The sequence below is a fragment of the Microcaecilia unicolor genome, chromosome 2 (genome assembly GCF_901765095.1).
Source record: "Microcaecilia unicolor chromosome 2, aMicUni1.1, whole genome shotgun sequence".
In the NCBI taxonomy this organism is placed as follows: Eukaryota; Metazoa; Chordata; class Amphibia; order Gymnophiona; family Siphonopidae; genus Microcaecilia; species Microcaecilia unicolor.
In genome coordinates this window covers 41,491,064-41,509,878 of record NC_044032.1, presented here as the reverse complement: position 1 = coordinate 41,509,878, position 18,815 = coordinate 41,491,064, and the positions used below count along the sequence as shown (strand labels likewise).

The 18,815-nt window shown below is 43.6% G+C and overlaps 1 protein-coding gene across 4 annotated transcripts in view; it reads right to left on the bottom strand.

The window, feature by feature from the left end:
* Positions 1–18,815, bottom strand: part of SETBP1 (SET binding protein 1) — a 616,780-nt gene that overhangs the window by 309,421 nt on the left and 288,544 nt on the right. For all 4 annotated transcript variants that reach the window (XM_030192882.1, XM_030192884.1, XM_030192885.1 and 1 more), the window contains exon 3: positions 15,835–15,900. In XM_030192882.1, coding sequence (XP_030048742.1) covers positions 15,835–15,900 — 66 coding nt within the window. The remainder of the gene's footprint in view (positions 1–15,834; positions 15,901–18,815) is intronic.

Below are 18,815 nucleotides of genomic sequence, written 5' to 3'. Positions count from 1 at the left end.
GGCTGATAGCTTCCAATATATATGATTTTCAACAAGTCCCTCGCACATCTCTATTGCTGAGAAAACTAAATCATTATGTCCTTATTGAAAACTATAAAAAGAAAAGGTCATCACTTGTGAATTTATTGCACCATAAATGTGTTGACCTTTCAAAATGTAAAAGAGCTCACTTCAAAATCCAGACTTCAACTGCAACAACAAACTTTTAAATTGTTTCTTATTTTATGATTTCAAAACTTGTTACTGTCTTGGTCATTGAATTATACTACTCAAAGATCCACAGTCCTGGAAAAGTAAGGGAATAACTACCTAGCCCACCTAGGTCAGAAAACATAAATTTAAAAAAAGCAAAAACACAAAACTAGGGACCCTTTTACAAAGCAGTGGTAAGCCCAATGCTCGCTTACCGCTCGCTCAACAGGAAGCACCACCAGGCTGCCACAGCAGCCCGGCAGTACTTTCCATCCCCAATGTGCAGTCATATCCAGCACTACAAAAATATATTTATTTTTGTAGCGCTGGGTGTACCTGGTGGTAATTGGGTGGTGCCACATGCCGCCCGTTTACCACCAGGTTAGCGCAGGAGCCCTTACCGCCACCTCAATGGGTGGCAGTACTGGTTCCCCCCTGAAATGCTTTACTTGCCACAGTCTTTTGAAATTAGCAAACCCACAATTTAAGTTTGAAACCAGTCTGAAAAGTTTGGGTGTAAATTTGACTAACACGTCGAGCCCTGATCTACAAGTTCAAGTCCTTGTTAAGAAAACTTATTACATGATGAAAAAACTGAGACGAGTTAGGAGTTCTTTTGATCAAGAAGCTTTTATGATTATTATTATTTGTTACATTTGTATCCCACATATTTGCAGGCTCAGTGTGGCTTACATAATACCGTGAAGGCATTCGCCAAGTCCGGTACAGGATAAGTACAAAATGTTGTAGTGGGATAGGGAAGATAAGATTCAATCAAGTTGGGTTTGAGGTATAAGGGTTTGTTAATGTCCAATACGATCTTTGATAGTGAAGTGTTGAAGGGTTGAGTCATTTAAGTTGGGTCAGTCATGGATATGCCTTTCCGAATAGGTGAGTCTTTAATAATTTTCTGAATTTTAGGTGATCGTAAGTTGTTTTCACCACTTGTGGCAGTGCGTTCCACAGGCGCGTGCTTATGTAAGAGAAGTCGGACGCATGGGTTGTCTTGTATTTTAGTCCTTTGCAATTTGGGTAATGGAGATTCAGGTAAGACCGTGATGAACTGGTACTATTTCTGATTGGGAGATTGATTAGGTCAATCATGTAACCTGAGACTTCACCGTAGATAATTTAATGGACTTTTAAACTTGTAGCTTCACACTGGCTCAGTATCGTAAGAGCATTTATTCGCGCTGTTCTAAGCTCCTAATGAAAAAAATCCACACAATCCAAAACACGACAGCTTATCTTATCTATTCTATTCATAGGTTTGAGACGCCTTCTCTGCAGCTGTTTAAATTGCATTGGTTTGCGACTGAGGCCCGACTTCATTTTAAATTATGCACATTTGTGTTTAAGATAATTAGTTTATTGCCCAGATCTAAGACTAATTCTTCTAGAAATCCTTTGCTGTTACAGGTTCCCTCTCCACAAGTTATTTGCTCGAAATTGAGTTTTTCGGCCACAGTTCAATATTTGGCAGCTCAGGTTTGGAATTTTCTTCCACCTGAGGTTAGAATTAGTCTGGATTATATGGCATTTAAAAAACAGTTGAAAATGTTTCCGTGTAAGATTGGTTATGTATTGAGGATAGCATCTCTTTATTTTTATTGGTCTGAAAATCTGTTGGGTTTGTATGTATTTATTTTATTTTAACTGAAGTAATCCACACTGAACTTAAAGGTTGTTACGGAATATAAGCATGCATCAGCATTAGCTTTGAACTCCAGGAGGCAAGAACAATTCCCCCCTCCAGTATATACTTCTCCAACACCCAGGTCCATACGAGCAGTTAGCCAGAAGTTATGCAGGACTCAAAGCAGGTTGAAAACGCCAACATGGAAATTTGCCATGGTATAGATGTATTTTTGTTATGAAATATGGAATACACATATACTTGGAAGGAGCACTCATACCATGCCCCAAACTCATCTCCTTAAATTGTTTCTAGCCTTTCAAAATTCATCTATTCTATTCTATCTTGGTTTTCTATACTGCTCATTTTCCAAATAGCATTCATGGCAGTTTAGAAAAGAAAAGAATTTTCCACACAAGAAAATTTACAAGACTATCTAGTATAATCTAACAACTACTATCTTCAACCCTGATGGCGAACCTATGACACGCGTGTCAGTACTGACACGCGTAGCCATTTTCGGTGACACGCGGCCGCATGTGGCCGCATACAGAGAAGCAGCGGAGTTCCTTGCTGACACCCGGGGCGGATCGCCGATGCGCCCCCCCCCCCCCAGGTGCAGCGCGACCTCCCCCCACCCCCGGCGAAATCACCCCCCCCCCCCCGGTGCATGTTTACCCGCTGAGGGGGTGCCGTGTGCGCTCCTATTGGCTCCCTCTGAGTCCTCCGCTTGTTCCCTCCCTGCTGCTCCCTCTGCCCCGGTTCCTGCACGGCCGTTAGGGGATCTTTGACCTCACTTCCGGCCGGCGGAGCAGAGAGCAGCGGAATGCCGTGGGGGACGCATCTCTGAGGGCCCTGTGATCACCATTACCAGCAACCATCATCCAATCTACTGTTCTGGGGTGTCGTGGATTTGTAATTGACCATCATTACTGAGATAGGTGAGGGGGAGGCTGGGAGAGGCGAGGGCATGTGCTATGGGTGCCGTTTCCCGCCATTAGAAATAGCGGCAGCCATCTTAATTTACATAAGGTGGTCAGTTAGGCTAGTTAACCCCTAATTGCCTGCAGGGCTAACAGGCTATCTATAATTCTATCTTCTGTCACTGCCCCCCTGATGGAGAACCCAAAAAATAAAAAACCAAGGTTAAGTAAAGGAAGTGGTAGTAGCAGTAGCCGACCCTTTCAAGAGACATGGACCGAGATGTATGGCATTATAGAAAAAAATGGCAGATCATTTTGCGTTCTATGTACTGAAACGGTAGTAAGCAGAACGTGGAATATAAATAGACATTTTGAAACTAATCATTCCCAGCTCTTGAAAAAAAGTGAGGATGAAAGGAAGGAATACATTTCCAGGCAGCTACACTTTTATAAGAGCCAATCTAAGTCCAGCCTTAAATTTGTAAAAGGTTCTACAAATTTAACATCTGCAAGTTTGAGCATTGCTCACTCCATAGCTCAGCATGGAAAAGCACTCAATGAGGGAGGATTTATTAAAGAAACTCTCCTAAGATGTGCACCAGTTCTATTTCACGATATGCAGAATAAAGATGCAATTATTAAGAGAATATCTGTGTTACCAGGAAATTTGGAGTGCCTGGATCGGATTACCAGACACTTTTAGCACCCTGAAAAATATAGCAATGGCTTTACTCACAATTTTTCCCCCTACAGTGGTGGAAATAAGTATTTGATCCCTTGCTGATTTTGTAAGTTTGCCCACTGACAAAGACATGAGCAGCCCATAATTGAAGGGTAGGTTATTGGTAACAGTGAGAGATAGCACATCACAAATTAAATCCGGAAAATCACATTGTGGAAAGTATATGAATTTATTTGCATTCTGCAGAGGGAAATAAGTATTTGATCCCCCACCAACCAGTAAGAGATCTGGCCCCTACAGACCAGGTAGATGCTCCAAATCAACTCGTTACCTGCATGACAGACAGCTGTCGGCAATGGTCACCTGTATGAAAGACACCTGTCCACAGACTCAGTGAATCAGTCAGACTCTAACCTCTACAAAATGGCCAAGAGCAAGGAGCTGTCTAAGGATGTCAGGGACAAGATCATACACCTGCACAAGGCTGGAATGGGCTACAAAACCATCAGTAAGACGCTGGGCGAGAAGGAGACAACTGTTGGTGCCATAGTAAGAAAATGGAAGAAGTACAAAATGACTGTCAATCGACAAAGATCTGGGGCTCCACGCAAAATCTCACCTCGTGGGATATCCTTGATCATGAGGAAGGTTAGAAATCAGTCTACAACTACAAGGGGGGAACTTGTCAATGATCTCAAGGCAGCTGGGACCACTGTCACCACGAAAACCATTGGTAACACATTACGACATAACGGATTGCAATCCTGCAGTGCCCGCAAGGTCCCCCTGCTCCGGAAGGCACATGTGACGGCCCGTCTGAAGTTTGCCAGTGAACACCTGGATGATGCCGAGAGTGATTGGGAGAAGGTGCTGTGGTCAGATGAGACAAAAATTGAGCTCTTTGGCATGAACTCAACTCGCCGTGTTTGGAGGAAGAGAAATGCTGCCTATGACCCAAAGAACACCGTCCCCACTGTCAAGCATGGAGGTGGAAATGTTATGTTTTGGGGGTGTTTCTCTGCTAAGGGCACAGGACTACTTCACCGCATCAATGGGAGAATGGATGGGGCCATGTACCGTACAATTCTGAGTGACAACCTCCTTCCCTCCGCCAGGGCCTTAAAAATGGGTCGTGGCTGGGTCTTCCAGCACGACAATGACCCAAAACATACAGCCAAGGCAACAAAGGAGTGGCTCAGGAAGAAGCACATTAGGGTCATGGAGTGGCCTAGCCAGTCACCAGACCTTAATCCCATTGAAAACTTATGGAGGGAGCTGAAGCTGCGAGTTGCCAAGCGACAGCCCAGAACTCTTAATGATTTAGAGATGATCTGCAAAGAGGAGTGGACCAAAATTCCTCCTGACATGTGTGCAAACCTCATCATCAACTACAGAAGACGTCTGACCGCTGTGTTTGCCAACAAGGGTTTTGCCACCAAGTATTAGGTCTTGTTTGCCAGAGGGATTAAATACTTATTTCCCTCTGCAGAATGCAAATAAATTCATATACTTTCCACAATGTGATTTTCCGGATTTAATTTGTGATGTGCTATCTCTCACTGTTACCAATAACCTACCCTTCAATTATGGGCTGCTCATGTCTTTGTCAGTGGGCAAACTTACAAAATCAGCAAGGGATCAAATACTTATTTCCACCACTGTACGTACTTTTGTGAAACCTTATTCTCAGCGTTAAATAATATCAAAACCAACAAAAGAAACAGATTGAAAGATGAAGTTAGTAGCGCTTGCTTGGGCTTGAATGTACAAAATACCAACCTTCAATTGAAGATTTAGCCAATGAAATTCAGCAACAAAAAAGTCACTAATAGGCAGATTAGTTAAAGAATTCCCCCTCCCCCTCACTTATCTTAGTTCACGGCACCCCACACAAGTTAAATAATATCAAGACCAACAAAAGAAACCGACTGACAGATGAACAAAGAAGTCACTAAGCAGGTAAGTTAAATAATTAGGTTTTGGTTTATTAAATACAGTTATATATTACAATTATACATTTTTGTTATTTAAACTATAAATATCGCGAAATTATGGTTTTTTTCTCGAAGTGACACACCACCCGAGTTATGCTCGGTTTTTTGGCGAATTTTGACACACCAAGCTCAAAAGGTTGCCCATCACTGATCTACAACATCCAATTCTCAACTTATTTGTCAAATACAAAAGTTTTTAAAAACCTTTCTAAGATGCACTAAAAATGGCCTGCGGTAGTGTAGGGACGTGTTTTGGGCGCGCGCAGATCCATTTTTCAGCACGCCTGCAAAAAAAGCCTTTTTAAAAAATTTTTGCCGAAAATTTAAGTGAGGAAAAAGAAAAATTGACACATGTCCATCTTAGGTCTAAGACCTTACCGTCAGCCATTGACTTAGCGGTAAGGTCTCACGCATTAACCAGGCGGCAAAGACCTATGTGCATCAAGTGCCACTTGGCACACGTAGCGGACGTGCATCAGAAAATAAGAATTCATTTTTGGACGTGCGTTTCGGATGCGTGCCAAAAATGAAATTACCGCAAGAGCCGAGCGGAAGCCGGGTGGTAACTCCAAAGTGGCGCACGTTGGGTGCATGTAGATGCTTACGTGGCTTAGTAAAAGGGCCCCTTAGGTAAATTATTCCAAAGTTGGGCCCCCCTGAAAAGGAAAAGAACCCTCCAAAAATGATCTTAGCCGAACATCTTTTAGAGCTGAATAATGTAAATTTAAAGTTCGGTAAAAGCACAAACTTCTACCTGAAGAAAGGATCTCGAGCAATTTTACAAGTCCACCTGAATTCAGACCAAAAATTGATATAAAAACCAGGCAAACAATTTTAAATCTTATTCACTGATGCACCTTTAACCCGTGATGATTTTTTATAAAGGATGAGACACTATCAAAATGACCACATTCAAATATTAACCTAACGGCGGTATTCTGTAATAACTGTAAACGATTACATAGTTTGCTAGAAACAGCCTAACTTGTGAATTGGGCAAAGATCTTGAAGCACCCCATTTGTGTATCTCCTTGCACCGACATGTTTTGTAAGAGATTTGTGCCTACGTTTACTAAGGCGTGCTATGGGTGTGTTAGCATTTTTAACACGTAAATGGTTTACGCGCATTAAACGCTAATGTGCCCATAGAAATGTATAGGTGCGTTAGCGTTTATATTCCTTTCCCAGTTCTCAGAGCTCCTTCTAGAATCCAAGTAATCTAGGCCTTAGGTCCAGCCATTTGGCTGACTGATGGTGAGAATCTCTTAACACTCAAGGCCTGTTCTGGGGAGCAGAAGCCAGGTTCGGGAATCACACACAGATTTCCCATAATGCACTGCACAGTACTACCACTGGCTTACAGAGCTAGCCCAGTGGCAAACATTTTAAAGAAAATCAAGTTTACATGGATTTCAGCATGACTAGTCCAAAGGTCCTGCAAGTCTAAATGTTCTCTAGGTGTGAGGGGAGGGGTGGGGTGAAAATCAGTATAATACAGTGACCAAAATGTTCAGAAAAAGAACCTAGATAATTTCCTTGTTATTTGGCACTTGGCAAATGCTTGGCCCCTTTCTGGGAGTGTACTAATCCCTGCCAAGCCTGTTAGACATCACCAATGTATTCTTTCAGAAGTTCGCTGATAAGGTCTGAGAGTAGTTACAGGGCAGCTGGGTATATGGAAGAACGCAAACAGATGGAAATCCAAAAAGGCTCAAAATATGCAAAATGGGGTCCTTTTACTAAGGTGTGCTGAAAAATGGCCTGTGGTAGTGTAGGTGTTGGTTTGGAGCGCTCACAGATAGATTTTTCAGTGCGCCTGTAAAAAATGCCTTTTCTTATTTTTGCCGAACATGGATGTGCGGCAAAATAAAAACTGGCAGGCATCCATTTTGGGTCTGAGACCTTACCACCAGCCATTGACTTAGCAGTAAGGTCTCTCGCGTTAACCGTGTGGTAATCGCCTACAAGCATCAAAGTCAGAGTTACCGCCCATTTTTTGCCGCAAACCAGAAAATAAAATATATTTTCTGGCGCGCCTAGCAGACACGCTTAAAAAATGAAATTACCGTCGTGGCCATGTGGTAGCTGGGCGGTAACTCCGAATTGGCATGCATTGGGCGCACATAGGTGCCTAACCTGCTTATTTTCGAACGAGGAGAGCCATCTTCCGACAGAAATCGGGAGATGGCCGGCCATCTCCTGAATCCGACCAAATCGGTATAATCGAAAGCCAATTTTGGCCGGCTTCAACTGTATTCCATCACAGGGCCGGCCAAAGTTAAAGGGGGCGTTTCGGCAGGGTATGGAAGGCGGGACAGGGGCGTGGTTATGAGATTGCCGGCTTCGGACGATAATGGGAAAAAAAAGGCCGGCTCTGACGAGCACTTCGCTGGCTTCACTTGGTCCATTTATTTTTAGGACCAAGCCTCCAAAAAGTGCCCCAACTGACCAGATGACCACCGGAGGGAACCGGGGATCACCTCCCCTTACTCCCCCAGTGGTCACCAACCCCCTCCCACCCAAAAAAAAATTTTTTTTAAACATTTTTTGCCAGCCTCTATGCCAGCCTCAAATGTTATACCCAGCTCCCTGACAGCAGTATGCAGGTCCCTGGAGCAGTTTTTAGTGGGTGCAGGCAGGCAGACCCAGGCCCATACCTCCCCTACCTCTTACACTTGTGGTGATAAATGGGAGCCCTCCAAAACCCACCACAAACCCACTGTACCCACATGTAGGTGCCCCCCTTTACCCTTTAAGGGCTATGGTAGTGGTGTACAGTTGTGGGTTTTGGTGGTGCTCAGCACCCAAGGTAAGGGAGCTATGCACCTGGGATCAATTTGTGAAGTCCACTGCAGTGCCCCCTAGGGTGCCCGGTTGGTGTCCTGGCATGTGAGGGGGACCAATGCACTATAAATGCTGGCTTCTCCCACAACCACATGGCTTGGATTTGGCCGGTTTTGAGATGGCCGCCATTAGGTTCCATTATTGGCGGGAAAGCAATGGCGGTGATCTCTAATGCCGGCCCAAATGTTGAGATTTGGCCGGCCCCGACCATATTATCGAAACGAAAGATGCCCGCCATCTTGTTTCGATAATACGGTCGGGTATGCCGCTTTCCGGGGCTGGCTTTAAAGATGGCCGCCCATATAGATAGCTGGCCCCGTTCGATTATGCCCCTCTAAGCGGCTTAGTAAAAAGGCTCCTATGATTGCTGACATTCTGCCTGCTTTCTGGACCTGCTGCTATTGACCATTTCTTTGCACTGTGCACTTCAGGGAAGGCTCTGGTGGTGGTGCCACCCCTTCAGGTGCATTGATAAAAGTCACTACCTTCACTCTGCTGGCACTACATTGGTTGCTACTATGCCAGCATGCACAAATTTACATTTATTCCCTAGTTCTAAAGATGTTGCATGGGAGACATTGGTGTTAAAGAGGTCTTATTTCCCCCATATCAGCCATCTTGTCAGTTGGAAACCTCATCGTGTGGCTTGTCTGTGCCCCCTTTTAAGAGTTGCTACTCAACTGCATGTTTGTTTCTGGGCTTTTTCATTTGTTGCACTAATTCTATGGGATTCATTGCTGGATGATTTACAACATGAGATGACATCCAAACTTTCTGTCTGTTTTGTATTTTACAACCTTTTAAACTTTCCGTCTTTGAGCTACACTGTTTTTTTCAGCTGACAAGAAAAAGTTGGCTGTTGAAAATAGACATTAAAGGCTAGGATTGCTGAAAAATAAATCCTCTAAACTCAGGATGAGAAGGTAATATTGACTGTGATAAAGAAAGGGAGCAGGGGTGGGCTGACCATTCGGGCAACCGGGCAGTGCCTGAGGGCCCAGAGGCTCTGCCCGGATGCCCGCCGCACACTACAGCCTTCCCCGGTCCTACCTTAAAAAAGCACTGCTGGTGATCTAGTGGACTTTGAGGGAGGGGGGAACATGTTCTTGCCTGCTGCGCTGCCGCTATTCCCCCACCTGCCGGCGCTACCGTGTTTTCAAAATGTCAGCCGAGATTTCCGCAGGGAGTCTCAGCAACCATTTTTAAAATACGGTGGTGCCGTGCAGAGGGAATAGTGGCAGCACAGCGGACAGGAAAGAACATGTTCCCCCCTCCCTCAAAGTCCACTAGATCACCAGCAGCGCTTTTTTAAGGTAGGACCGGGGAAGGCTGTAGTGTGCGGCGGGCATCCGGGCAGAGCCTCTGGGCCCTCAGGCACTGCCCGGTTGCCCGAATGGTCAGTCCACCCCTGCTCCCTTTCTTTATCACAGTCAATATTACCTTCTTCTCATGCTATCCTAGCCTTTAATGTCTATTTTCAACAGCCAACGTTTTCTTGTCAGCTGAAAAAAAAAAACAGTGTAGCTCAAAGACGGAAAGTTTAAAAGGTTGTAAGACAGATTCCACTAATATGAATTATATGGAAACTATCCTATAAGGATGTGCATGAGTCAACACAAAGATCTGGGCTTCTAACATGTACAATAATATATCACATCGGGCAACAATGCTTTCCCTACAGAAACAGCCTTAACTATGGATAATCATCACACTAGAAAACACTCATTAGATAATTCATGTAGTATTCAAAAGAAAATCTTTTCTGCTGTGATGAAATCCCTGGGAAGAAGAGCATAGTTTCTGCGAGCTGGGAAAGATGTTCCTACTAAAATATGGATAGATAGATGTAACTTCAAACACAACTCCACTCCTATATATCACCCACACTCCAATCCCTCCTCACATCCCTTGCCAATGTCCCACTCAACGTAATTATCCTACTCTATGAAATTATACCGTCCCTGCGACACTTTGTTCTATACTTTGTATCATTTCTGTGATACATCGTACCATACGGAACCTAATCTAAGTAATTATATCATTTCTCTGATATATTGTTTCCATCCCTGCATTATCTTTAAGATACCTTGTCATCTCTTCGATACATTCAGTGGCGTAGCTACAGGTGGGCCTGGGTGGGCTGTGGCCCACCCAATTTGCACCCAGGCCCACCCAAAATTGTGGCTCTCTTGATGTGTGGCTGGTGGGAATCCTCAAACCCCACCAGCTAAAGATTTCCTCTGCACGTGCTCAGTTTTCACCAGGCGGAAGCACTGAGCATCTACGGAGTACTGGTAGCGGCATCTTGCTTCTGCCGTTTGGAAGAGCACTGGCTGCCCTGGGAGGAGGAAATCTTCAGCTGGTGCAGTTTGGGAATCCGCACCAGCTCGGGTATTTAATATTTTGTGTTTGAGGGTAGGGGGAGAGCAGAGTTGAGGGGGGCCAGAAGGGGCTGAATTCCGTGCCCATCCATTTTCGGCTCAGGCCCACCCAAAATTGGCTGTCTGGCTACGCCCCTGGATACATTGATACATTGTTTCTATCCCTGTATTATCTCTGTGATACTTTGTAACATGCTATGTAAGCTGCATTGAACCTGCTATTGAGCGGGAAAGAGCGGGGTATAAATATCACAAATAAATAAATAGATATAGATAAAAAGAGAGAGATATAGAGATATGTAGTTAAATATAAATGCATAGTTGATGTTGTTTTCCTGTGATAAAAAGAAACAAATATAAATCTAAGCATTGAGACGTTTATCTCGTTCCATGGCAGTCCACCCTTCCACTGTACTGGATCGGATGAACTCTTTAAGATCCTACCTCAGATTATATAGAACAAGGAAGCTGTTCTCTATCATTTTTACACAGATTTAGTGGCTCTTTCCAGAAAACACTGGCAGCGCCAGAAACCAAGAAACGGCAGTAGCACTTGTAGGTCCTTCCCGCGCCCTAAAATACCATTTGGTTTGCATCTCAATATCACTGGGTTGTGCACTACATAAACGGAATACTTGAAACCCACTGGAAAGAAAGAAACCGCCATTCTGATCTCTCCCTTTGAGTCTCCTTTGTCTGCCTCATTGCAATCCTTCCCTAGAGCAGGAGATTTCTTTTTTTTTTCCTTCTTTTTGCTGCCCCCCATTCATCCTTCTAGAATTTAGCCCGCTTCTTTAACTCGGCATGAATCTGGGCAGATGTCCAAAAAAAAAAAAAAAAACCCTCCCTTCAACAACAACAACAAAAAAAAATTCCTCCACTTCAATTCAGTCGGCCTCTCTCACTCTCATCTCTCCCCATCTCTTTTAACATTCTGAATGATTGATCGTGCCCTCTCCTCTCACTCTGGGCTGCTAGAGGTCTCTCCACTGGGCATCTACCCTCTGTGGGAAACAAGCTCTCTCAAACACTAGGCCCTGGGACCCCCATTGCTTCTTTTCACAAGAGAAAAAAAAAAAAAAAGAACCAGGGGGAGGGGGCCGTGGGGAAGATCCTGAAAAGGCCCTTGATTAGGACAGGCCCAACAGGTCCAAAGCAAACAAACAACTGAATAGCAACAGTTCTTTGCGCTTTGCTTCTCCCCCCCCCCAGCTCCTCCGCAGCGATGGGAAGCACAAAGAACAGGGGGGGCCTGGATAACCCTGTTGCTGATTTTCTTATAAAAGATGAGGCTTTAAGCAGCTGCATATGGATTTGTTAGTCTTCCCAGGAAAGAAGGGGGTGGGACAAGAAACCACCTTTTTTTCTTCTCTCTCTCTCTCTCTACAGACCAGACAGTGAGAAGAAGCTAATCTATAGCCAAGAGCATGTAAAAGGGAAACAAAATGCGAACACTCTGAGGATGAACAAAGTAAAGTGCCTAAGTAAACTGCCTGGATAATGTCTGAAAAGGAAAGGTCAGTGCACTTATTAATCCAAACTGCCCCACTTGGAAGTACAAATCCTCCATCTACTTCGTCTTACTGGACCTGGGAAAAAGAAAGCTCATTGAATCAATATTCCTCCTTAGCTTGCTAAGTACCCAGAAACCTTACAGTAACTAATCTTCCACTCTAAAATAGAAGATACTTGATGTTTTTTGTGATTAAATTTCACTCAAAAGTGAACAAACAGCAGAGAAGGTATTAAGAGGCTGATTTACTAAGCTACAAAACAAAAATCGTACAGGTTAATGGCCGATTCTGCAAAATCCAGTTATGTATGCACTGGAACACCTGGTTTGTCCTCATGTACTACTGAATTTTGTGGGAAATATTTTGTGTGTTGATGGCCATGGCAACTCACACACACACACACAAACACAATTCACAAAATGTGGCCTCCATCACACAGCGGTGGAAGGCAGTTAAAGAGACATCAGGCCTATGTGAGCGTCTCCCTAACAGAAAACTTCTAGCCACCCGCTGCATTCCCCGTGGACCCAAATGAGGCTCAAGTACTAAAACTGCACCCCCAAAGGATATTCCACCAGCTAGTGGAAAGCCTTGCTCTCAAGTACCCAGAAGCCAAATGGTGCTAGGCCCAGGGCCTCTTACACCTCTTCTGCCCTCTCAAGTTACAAATTCTAGTGGAGACAGAAAGCAATCCCCAGTTGCTCATGCCCCATGTCACCATTCTGAAGCTGCTATTTCCCCAACAACTAGCATTACATCATCAAAAACCACATCATTTTTCAAAATGGTGGCCAGGAAGCGGAAGGGCACAGGAATCAGTCCATTCGGAGCGGATAGGGCAAGGGGTGGGGGTTCTGATGCTGGCAACATTTGGGGTTTGAGGTAACTGGTGAGGTGGAATGCCATCGGGGCGGGATTTCCAGGGAGGGACCACATTCAGTTCAGCACCGGTTCAGGGTTGGAGAAGTACAGAGGGCCCACTGCACCACCAGGATATAGAGATCCCTTTGGTTGGCTCTTACACAGTGTTAGTAGACCCTTTGACTGCCTGATGCCATACAAGAGAGGCAGCAGGCTGCAAAAAAATTGCACTTCACTGCATTTTGCGAAAACAAGTCCATGAAGATTTTCATACCCCCAGCTTTGCGAAATTTCCTGTTAATGAGCTCCTTTGAATGCTCTTGAACTACAAAAAACTTCCGTAAACTACTAAAGACCCATCTCTTCAACAAGATATTCCACAAAGATCAAATCATGTGAAACTCCCACTTATATCCAGAAATGTTAATAATGCCCTCTATTATATTACTATCATGTATTCCATTACCAAGCAATCCAACATCCTTCTGTAACACCAAATGTCTATTCTCTTCTCATTTCCATTATCCATGATGTTTTGTAAGCCACATTGCGCCTGCAAAGAGGTGGGAAAATGTGGGATACAAATGCGGTAAATAAATAAATAAAATTAATGGAGAATTTGCCTAAACCTTTCAGTAGCAGACGATGGGACCCTTCTATGAAAGTGTGGTAGGTTTTTGCACTTACTACGCTTAAACTGCATCAATTAACCGACTAAGGGTTAGATGCCATTTATATATAACACCTAAAAAATCAGCGCTAAACAATACCCGCTTAAACGGTATTCTATAACCCGCACCTAAAGTTTGGCACGGTTATGCTTAAGCGGAGAGTCAAGTAAATTTAAGCGCAGCCATTTGCACCAATGAAAACATAGTACAAATGCCTGCACCTAAATTTACATGCGGAGCACCATTATTCTGTAATTACTAACGTAACTCAAAACTATGCCCCAGTTTCACCCCGAAACGCCCATGGCCCTCCCATTCCCACACCCCCTTTTTTGGAACACGCATAAATTTGAGGTGCAGATCCTACGCCTAACTTTCAGGCACATTGGTCCCAATGAAATCTAATTAGTGCCAATAGTTGCTTGTTAAAAAGCCAATTATTGACACCAATTGGGTCATAATTCTATTACATTGTACACGCAAGTCAGGAACAGGCCTAAATTTGCACGCACAATTTTTGGTGACCTCTATAGGATCAGGGAGAAGTGCAAACGTTGTGTGCTGTTGGGTTTCTGCCCAGCATGTCCCCTGCAGTTACCACACAAAAAGGTTCTTTATCGCGTAATTGGCACAGATGCGCTTAACATCTTCTCTTGAAGAAGCCATAAGTGCTCCTGCGTTAACTGCACAAGTAACAGTGCTGCAAGCACCGTACGCTCACTGCAACATGGGGTCCTTGCCCATTCTCCACTCCTAGCCTGCTCAGTTTCTACTCTCTCTCAGCAGGTAGGTGAATTGCAAGTGATGTAGTGGAGACTGAGCTCTGGAGGGGGACTTGCACTATTACCAGGGCTTTTTTTTGAGGGGGCACTTGGGGGTACTGAGTACCGGCACCTTTTTCATTGTCTGTTAAAATTGACCCATGGTCCCCAAGTTTTAATGAAACAGATCAACACAACAATTCTGCCTTGTCATAGATTCTGTAACTGGATGCAGGGGCCTGGCTATTGTGGGGTGGGTCCCTCAGTGATTACCCCACCCCTGAAGGGTGGCAAGGCATTTGAGTACCGACACATTTTTTGCAAGAAAAAACGCACTATTACACACATGCCGGATTATTCTATTTATACTTGATTGAGCAGAGCATTATTTACAGTGTTGGAACATTTACCTAGCTGACCCTTGACGAAGGCATGTCACCGAAACACGGCCCATATTGGGTCTTCCAATAAAGCCTGTTTCTCCCCATTCTTGGGGCCTGTTGTGCTTTTTTTTTCCTGCTGCGCATCGTTTATTGCAATTCATGTTGTAGCAGTTCTTACCGAGGCATATTTGCATGGGGCCACGGGGGCCTGGGCCCCCACAGATTTCGCCCTGGACCCCCCCTGCCGTCGTCACCTACCTTTACTGGCGGGGGACCCCCAACCCCCGCCAGCCGAGGTCCGCTTCCTCCTGCCGCTGCCTTTAAAAATATTCCTTCGGCTGGCGGGGGATCCCAACCCCCCCCAACCCCCGCCAGCCGAGCCGAGTTCTTTTAAAGTTCTTTTTCGTCCTCCGGAGTCTGTGCTGTTCAAAGCTGCTCCTTTCGGAGTCTGATGTCGCTGCACGTTGTATGCACGAAGGAATATTTTTAAAGGCAGCGGCAGGAGGAAGCGGACCTCGGCTGGCAGGGGTTGGGGTCCCCCGCCAGCAAAGGTAAGTGACGGTGGCGACGACAGCGGCGGTGGGGGGGGGCCTATAATGTGCCCCCTCCCTCTGGCCTTGGCCCCCCCTACCGCCGCAGTTCAGATACGCCTCTGGTTCTTACCCTCTAACACAGCATGCTATTAAAGCCTCTGAAGACCGACTCCTGTTTGTAGTGTTGTGCCCAACCCTTAACTGGCTGGCATAGAGGCTTAGATGACATACAAGAAAGCTTGTAATTACAGTGCGACTTCATTACGTTATCAACTAATATTGCTTTCCAGCTAATTAAATTCTGCCCTATCCAGCTTACCCCCTACAAAGAAAGATGATCGGGCAACTGGTGGTATCAAAACTCAGAAACATGAATTCTTTCTTTGGAAGGCACACACACATATATATATGGCTTTTGCCACACAATCCTTTATGCTTTCATTGGCGCTGTCTACTGACCTTGCTCTTTGATGAACTCGAAGTGGTCTCTTCTGCTTGCTTATGAAGCTCATCCGACAGGTACATCTACCAAAGAGAGAAAACATTTTTTAAAATATTTTAAAAAGATACAGAGGGGCATTTTCGATATGTTTTGGGAGGGAGGGAGTTAGTGACCCCTGACTCCCTCCAGTGGTCATCTGGTCATTTAGGGCACCTTTTTTGCCTTATTCATTACAAAAACAGGTCTAACTCAAAACATCCTTTCTATTGGAAAATCTGGGCTAACAGTGTCTTGGACAGTTTTGTTCTGTTCCACTATGGCTACAAAAAAATCCCACCCTTAACATGCCCCTGACACGCCCCCTTGTGATTTGAACGCACTTCTGACGGACTTCATAGGAAAACGTCTAAAAACTGGTTTTGAAATTTGGATGTTTTTTGTGAGAAAAACGTCCAAATCCAGATTTATGTCGCTTTTGAACGTTTTTCTCTTTTGAAAATGAGCCCGATAGTGGAGCTAACAAAAAGATGCAGAGAAGAGCAACCATAATGTTACAGGGGACGGAATTACTTCCCTAGGAAGAAAGGGTAAACAGATTGGTGCTCTTCTGCTTGGCTGAGACGAGACAGAATACGAATCTATATGCGAGGTGAATAGGGAACAATTTGTTTACCTTTTTCAAATCATACTAGGAGGAAAGGACATGCCATGAAATTAACAGACAAGCACATTTAAAACAACTCAGAGAAAGTATTAACTCACTAAACATAGACTTAAACTGTGGAATCTGCTACCAGAACAAGTTGTCAGAGCAGGAAGCATAGCTGGGTTTAAAAGAGGTCCAGATACGTTTCTGGAGGAAAAGTCCATAAACTATTTAGGCAGGTAATGCTTATGTATGGGTATGAATAAGGAATGGATCCTGCCAAGTACTTTTCCTCAGTGTTACTCGTTTCATTTTTAGCAATATTCTGTTTATTTATTTAGGGCCCTATTTACTAAGGCATGCTAGCATTTTTAGCACGCACTAACGCTAGAGACACCCATATATTCCTATGGGTGTCTCTAGCATTATGATGTGTCTAGCATTATAAGTACTTATGACCCATGGAAAATTCAGAAGTTATAGATAAGAGTTATATTATTAGTGACTTTAAGTCTTTGATCTAGATAGGAATAATGTTTTGAAATTCTATTTCCGATACATGGTTGATAGTTTTTGGGTTCAAAGATGCATATATTTCCTGACATATCAAGGGAATCGCAGACTGGGAGGTGTGACGTCTTGGCTTTTAAGCCAGGAATCATTGCCCTAGGTGGGATCTTCCTAGCGCGATTCCCTTGTAAGTGTTTTATTTCCTTATTACTTATTTGTTTGAACCTAAGAAATTATAAGAGTTTGTGGAAACAGATGAGGAATCCTCTGCAGCAACTTCCTTCAGTTACCACTGTACCGGCTGCAATAACCGATTAACCTCCCTCCCTCAGAAAATGTGAAGTGTAAGATTAACCATTTTGAGTTTTTCTTATTTTCTTTAAGATTGTTTTCCTGATCTTGGATCTTCCAATTGTGGACAATTATGTATATATATATTGTTGAGAGAAAATGTTTTCCTTTTTATATTAATTTCTGTATTTCCTTACATTTATGTGATAAATGTGAATGCAATTAAGTAAAATGATAAATAAATAAATAAATAAATAAATAAATAAAATAATGAGTGGAGTGGAACAGGTGGATGTGAAGCGTCTGTTCACGCTTTCCAAAAATACTAGGACTAGGGGGCATGCGATTAAACTACAGTGTAGTAAATTTAAAACAAATCGGAGAAAATTTTTCTTCACCCAACGTGTAATTAAACTCTGGAATTCACTGCCGGAAAATGTGGTGAAGGCGGTTAGCTTAGCAGAGTTTAAAAAGGGGTTGGACGGTTTCCTAAAGGACAAGTCCATAAACCACTACTAAACGGACTTGGAAAAATCCAAAATCCCAGGAATAACATGTCTAGAATGTTTGTACGTTTGGGAAGCTTGCCAGGTGCCCTTGGCCTGGATTGGCCGCTGTCGTGGACAAGATGCTGGGCTCGATGGACCCTTGGTCTTTTCCCAGTATGGCATTATTTATGTACTTATGTACTTATGACCTGGATTGGCTACTGTCAGAGGCAAGGATGCTGGACTTGGACTTTCAATCTCTCTCAATATGGACCATCATATTGTCTTATGTTAAAACAATGCGTTGTTGCTTTTTCCCTTACAGGTAATAGGAATTATGCCTGACTGAACTGTATTTGACTCTTTCTTCTGACAACAAACCTTCAAATTCATCCTCATTGAAATACTTAATTTAGGAAAGTCTTTTTCTAACCAAAATCACTGATTTCAATATAAAATAATAGCAATACCTTCTCTCCAAGACAGTGCTTCCTAGACGTTTATTCAATGTAACCCCATTTTAACCCTTAAAAAGTCACAAGACCACAGCTGATGATGAAAATAAAATAGCAGAACCTTATGTCCTTCTCTCATACACTTTCTCCGCTCCCCGTTTATCTAAAGCATGACGTCAGCAGCAGTGGTGGATGCGAAAGTAGTGAGTCGTGTGTCAGTGGCTCCCAAAGACCTCAATAAACTGAATGGGTTTCCAGTGTAACAAGATTATCAATAGAAATCAAACAAAATAAAACATGGAAAAGAAAATAAGATGATACCTTTTTTATTGGACATAACTTAATACATTTCTTGATTAGCTTTCGAAGGTTGCCCTTCTTCTACATGGAATCTTGCTACTCTTTGAGATTCTACATGGAATCTTGCTAGTCTTTGAGATTCTACTTGGAATGTTGCTACTCTTTGGGGTTCTACATGGAATCTTGCTACTCTTTGGGATTCTACATGGAATGTTGCTACTCTTTGGGGTTCTACATGTTAAATAGAGAGGTGTGGTAGCCGTGTTAGTCCACTCTTAAGGTTATCAATAGAAATCAAACAAAATAAA